The sequence below is a fragment of the Exserohilum turcica genome (genome assembly GCF_000359705.1).
Source record: "Exserohilum turcica Et28A unplaced genomic scaffold SETTUscaffold_18, whole genome shotgun sequence".
Lineage (NCBI taxonomy): Eukaryota > Fungi > Ascomycota > Dothideomycetes > Pleosporales > Pleosporaceae > Exserohilum > Exserohilum turcicum.
In genome coordinates, this window is record NW_007360003.1 from 134,848 (window position 1) to 140,847 (window position 6,000).

At 41.2% G+C, this 6,000-nt stretch overlaps 1 protein-coding gene across 1 annotated transcript; it reads right to left on the reverse strand.

Annotated features, from left to right (window-relative positions):
* Positions 1 to 438: 438 nt before the first annotated feature.
* Positions 439 to 2,215, reverse strand: SETTUDRAFT_47173 (uncharacterized protein; the record flags this gene model as incomplete). Its single annotated transcript, XM_008026370.1, has 4 exons — positions 1,999 to 2,215; positions 1,884 to 1,930; positions 1,598 to 1,821; positions 439 to 1,545 (listed from the first exon to the last, which is right to left on the reverse strand). Exons 1-4 carry the CDS (start codon positions 2,097 to 2,099, stop codon positions 439 to 441), a joined length of 1,479 nt encoding a protein of 492 aa, XP_008024561.1. The 5' UTR covers positions 2,100 to 2,215.
* Between the last annotated feature and the right edge of the window lie 3,785 nt (positions 2,216 to 6,000).

A 6,000-nucleotide genomic window follows, 5' to 3' on the forward strand; every position in this document is an offset into this window, starting at 1 on the left:
CGATTATTACCCACCCAGAGTCTCACACCAATCATGCACACATGCCGACAAGGTTTCGGTACTCGATTTGGCTGCATGGGGACCCGTGGGCACACATGCGGCTGAGGGATAGACATAGCGTGACGCACTTTCACGCCAGGGTCCGAAATACGCTTAGTAACTTGGTATTGCTCCGTCCGGCCCGCTTGCATCTGGAGCAAATCAATATCCAAAAAAGAAAAAAAAAGAAAACAAGAAAAAGAAGCCATCGACAAAAAGTCAAAAGGGGAGACATGTCTGCATGCTATGCAAATAACTGGACAAAATAATCATGGGGAGATAAGGCGCCATCCACTATACATCAAAAGTTCCTGTCCTCGTTGAGATCCATTTCTCATCTAACCCAGATAGTAAAGTTACACACATTCATCCCAAATGCACACCATATTACGAGCAGATTTACAGCATAAGCTCCAGAGGGTTCTCAATGGCCTTTTTGAGCTCACGCATGAACTCGCCACCAACGGCACCGTCAACAACCTTGTGGTCAAAGCTGCCGGTAATGACAATCTGGTCATCCCACTCAATGCTTGCTGAGCCGTCCTCGGTCGCCTCGCCAGGTACGGCAACCTTCCTTGTAGCGCCAATGGCGACAATGCAGGCCTGCGGGGGGTTGATGACGGCGGTAAATCGTTCCACGGCGGGGTTCATGCCCATGTTGGAAATGGTAATGGTTCCGCCCTGGTACTCGTCGGGCTTGAGCTTGCCGTCGCGTGCGCGCTTGCCAAGGTCCTTGATCTGTGATGAGATGGTCTCGAGGCCAAGGCCGTTGACGTTCTTGACAATGGGCGTCATGAGGCCGACGGGAGTCGAGACGGCGACCGAGACATCGACCGTGTTGTGCTGGCGGATGATGACCTTGCCGCCCTCCTCGCGCCATGACGAGTTGGCCGCGGGGACCTTGCGGGCGGCAATGGCGAGGGCCTTGACGAGCAAGTCGTTGACCGACAGCTTGTAAGCGCCGTTGGCTGACGAGTTGAGGGCCTCGCGCAGCTTGAGAAGCTTGGAGACGGAGATGTTGGAGGCGACAAAGTAGTGGGGGTTTTGCTGCATGCTCTCGGTGAGACGGCTGGCAATGACCTTGCGCATGCTGCTAGCCTCGACGTCGGTGAAGGCACTGCCGGCGGCGGGGGCGGCGCCTGCAGCAGGCTTGTAATTTTCAATGTCCTGCTTGGTGATGGCGCCGCCCTTGCCAGTGCCCTTGATGGAACCAAGTGGGACGCCCTTTTCGAGCGCGAGCTTCTTGACGGCGGGGGAGACGGCGGGCTGGCGCTGGAGGGCCGTCTCGAGGCGGGCACCGGTCGAGTCGGATTCGATGGCGGCGGGGGCGGGCGCCTCCTTGGCGGGGGGAGCGGTCTTGGAGCCGGTGCTGGGGGGCTCGCTGGCTTCCGAAGCCTCGCCCTGCTTGGGCGAGGATGCGGGCTTCTTATCCCCGCCGGCATCGTCGACGGAGAAGCTCTCAAAGGCCGAGACGTCCTCGCCCTCCTCGACCATGACGGCAATGGGCTGTGAGCGGTCAGCACGGGCATGCTACAGCAGGCAGGCAGCCCGGACTTACGCTTCCCACCGCGACGTCCTTCTCGCCCGCGTCGCGGAGGATCTTGGCAATTGTGCCCTCCTCCTGGAACTCAAAGTCCATCTGTGCCTTGTCCGTCTCGATCTCGACGAGCACGTCTCCGGGCGCTATCGAGTCGCCGACCTTCTTCTGCCATGCGCCAATGTTTCCGGAGGTCATGGTGGGCGAGAGGGCGGGCATGCTGATGACGCTGTGGGGCGGGTAGGCTGCAGCAGCAGAGGGTTAGCGGGGGGGCTCGCGGCCGTGGCAGGCGCAGCAGGATGCTCACATTTGGAGGCATAGTAGCGGGCGAGGGCGGCGAGGGCCGGTGTGCGTCTGTACGGGTGCGGGTCAGCCAGCGTCGTCGGCGATGGGCCTGTGTGGCGGGCGTGGCAGCAACCTACGCAGAACATGTGGCCGCGGGCAGGGCGCCGCGCAGGGCAATTGACCCGCGCAGGCTCAATTGGGCTCCCGCCCGGGACAGCAGCGTCGTGGAAGCGGGCATTGTGTCGGGATGCCGGGGCTGCGCTGAGATTTTGCTCTAAGCGACGGCGGGTGGGCGAGCTCTTGGGGTGGCGGGCAGCGAGAGGCAGAGACCGCTCGGGCGCTGGGGAGGTGAGGCTGGGAGGGGGGGAGCAGGCGAGAGCGAGAGCGAGAGCGAGAGCGGACAGGAGATGCAGGATAGATAGACGCTGGATGGGTTGCAGTTGGCTCAACAGAAAAGTTTAGTGCTGGGGCCAGCTGGTTGGAGATCCGTCGGGCGGGTGCTAACTAAGCGTTCTGACCCGATGGGCCTAACGCGAGATTCCGGAACGCCGCTTCCCCTTCCAGCCTGCGCATAATTGGCGCATAGGGGGTAAAGTTTCTTTCCGCGGCTCTAGTTAGACTATATGCTTCTTTTAGTAGGGCGCTAGTATAAGTTAAGAAATAGTATCCTATATAGTGTAATATATAAAAAACCTTATTAATACTAAAAAATACTTTTAGTATAGTATTAAGATATAGTATAACGTGGTTCATAAGCAAGCGGACACCCCAAGCGAGCGGACACCTCCCCACTAGCGCGTTAACGTTTATACTACAACGCGTTATATCTTAACTATATTAGATTTAATAAACTTTTTCTAAAGCTAATATCTAACTTACTATTTTTAATATTAATTTCTAACGTATAAAGAGTGTTAAACGTGCTACTAAGATCTATAGCGTCCCTTAAATAACTTTATTTTATTAACGCGCTAGAAGACACTCTTGAAGCAACTATAAACTAAATTTAAAGCGCTTAAACAAGCTAGAAGAAGAGGCTATTATTAGGCGTATTCTTAAAAAGTCTATAGAAGAATTTACGCCTATAAAGCTTAACGTTTAAGTAATAGCTAATAAACTATTAAAGAAGCGTTGTAGCAACCATATTATTAAAAATTGGTTTAATAACTTTATTAAGTGGACTTTTAAGCTCTATACGCGCTAGAGCTATCCTTATAATTACTAGTAAGCCGCCTATAAGAACTTAGTAGCTATCTAGCGCTAGTTTAACTTGGTTTCAGTAATAAAGTAAAAGTAAAGTATTATAAATAATAATATATATAACTACAATAAAACTAGATTCGAAATAAATAAAATTTTATTATAGTTATTAATTATAGGCTTAGAAGGATATAAAAAAAAGTAGATACAGCTAGGCAACTATAAGTAAGTTACTATAATGTAAGGCGTAGGCGCATTAGGATGCTAGATACTACCTTTTATTATCTTTATCGGCAAGGTGCTTATTAATATTAAGTTTAAGAATTTGCCTACTAACTAGGTTCTTAAAGTTAGTTGTAATAGCTAGACAAATGATTAGCTTAGTCTTGTTTAGTTAGAGCACTTTAATACCTTTACAAAGAGGTATACTATAAGTAGGTATTAACTACTTATTATTAATAGCTATAAGAGCTACTAATCTACTAATTTTTAAGATCTTTATAAGGAGAAGAATGTTATTCTTCTTTATATACCTTTACACATATCCTACCTATTATAGCCCCTTAATATTGTCTGCTTCTTGCTATTAAAGCGTAAGTATAGCAACGCTATTTTAGGCTTAGCATGCAACTACACCTACTATATTGGCAAAAAAACCTTCCTACTAGCCTTTAAGGCTACTTTTAAGTGGTATATTACAAAGGAGAATATCTAAGCTAGCTTTAGAGGTGCTAGTCTAGTCCTATACAACCTATAGGCTGTGCTATCTAAGCTTAATGTAGTAGTGTAGACACCTTATTAAGTACTATAATAGGTAGCTGCCTAGTAGGCGTAGACACCACACAACGCGCGCAAAGCTAAGTCTTAAATCAGTCTTATTTAAAAGAGTATAAGAATACGCTATAGATCTTCTACTAATTTACTTATTAAGTAGATGACGTAGCTAAGTAAAGAGGCCTAGCAAATAGCACATAAAATAACGCTTATATTAGAGGAAATAGGTACACTTTAAGTAGCTCTTAATAAGTTAAATAAGTGTAAAACCTACAAGTAGCGATATATATGTGTAGAAAAGACTCTTACTATAGGCAAAGTATAAAAAGTATTAGCTAAATAAGTAGGTAGTAGTTATAGTAATAGTAAGAGTGCGTTAAAGAGGGTGCAAGGAGAGCGGTAGTGTAGGCGTTATAAGTAGACTAGACATAACGCTTATACCTACATAGTTAAGATAGATAGTGTAAGTAATAATAGCAATTCTAATTATTAATTTGGTATATTGCAATAGTTTATTAACTATAATAAAAGGCTGTAATAACGTGTTAAAGTTAACGCGCTAGTGGGGAGGTGTCTGCTTGTGTAAGAGGCTACGCCTAAAGTGTGTGTGTGATCGAGTATATCTATACGACTACCTAGACTTCAAGAAGCTTGAAGTCTGGTTACTGCCTTTTTGGCAATGGATGGCGTAAGTAGTCGTACGCTCGGCCCGTTGGGCCCGCCCATTACAGCTTGCTGAGGGTGTCTGCTCGCTTATGAACTACGTTATAAATAATTCTATACTATCAATAAAAGTACTAGTAGCTTTTAAAAAATAGAGATTACTTTATTATTCATTATAAAACTTTTTTACCAAATATTAGTAAAATAAAAAAATAATTTTTTTTTAATTATATAAGTTTTACTATAGTATAAGTAGCTTATAGTTTAAGGAAAGAGCTTAGTAATTACAAGCTTTATATACTATAAGCCATGAATTATAAGCTTTGTCTTTCACATTTTTGTTTTTAAGAAATTGGAATATATATCAAAACTTAGCCTATAAAAGTGTACAGTTAGAACAGAGTATTTATTTTATATCAAAACCTTTATAACTTTCAAAAACTTTAGCTTTAAATCGTTATTCTGAGCATATATATAATAAATTTGTTTTTATTTTCGTATACATTTAGTAAGCTGTGTTATATATGTCACTAGAAATCTTAGTTCATTAATATTTAGAAGACAATTTAAATAATAATATTTTATAAAAATTTTTTATGCAAATAAAGTAAGTAAGCTTAGTAAAAGATCAATATAAGATATTTCTTATATGAAGTATATTAAGCACTTTTCAATTGTTTAAAAAATAGTATTCATATATATATCCAATAGAACTAATATAAAAAGAACATTAAAGTAAAAATATTAATAAAGCATTAAATATATAATTAGAGGAAAATATAGTAGGTTAGTATAGAAAATAAGTTTCTTTAAGGGCTAATATAACTATACTTCCTATTAAGAAAAATAGCGAGCATTGTAAAATAATAATAGAAAAAAGATTCATATTATTAGCATTTCTTTCAAGAATATTATAATAAGACTATGATATTTGCTTTTATAAGAAGTACATATTGAAGTAATTTTATATTGATAAAAGAATAAAAGTCTTGAATACAGAGGTTTATAGTATTTGGTTATAAATACTAAGAAAACTAGAAGAAAAAAGAAGATATTACAGAAAAATAAATAGAAAAAGATATCATGAAAAGAGAAATAATATATATAAAATAGCTACGAAGAGAAGAATACTAGCTTAAAGTTGATTAGTAGAGAATTAAAATATATAAAGCTTAGGAAAAGGTGTTTAAGTATTTACGGTTTCACATTGAAGTGGTTTAAAGTTTATTATCTAACTTTGATACATTTTCTTTAGCTTTTTTAGCTTTTATAATATATATATCATAGTAAAAAATGTAAGCTTTTAGTAAAAGCATATTATGATATAAAATATAAGCTTAAGTTTTTTATAAATTATTGAGGCTTTCTTAAAATTAATTAAAAGTGAAAATATATAAAGTTTAAGTATCTATATAGTAAAGGTTATAACCTCACTATAAAACTTCCAAAAAAGCTTATATATATTTTCATTATTCTTCATATCTTTAGTGTAGCTTTGTAAT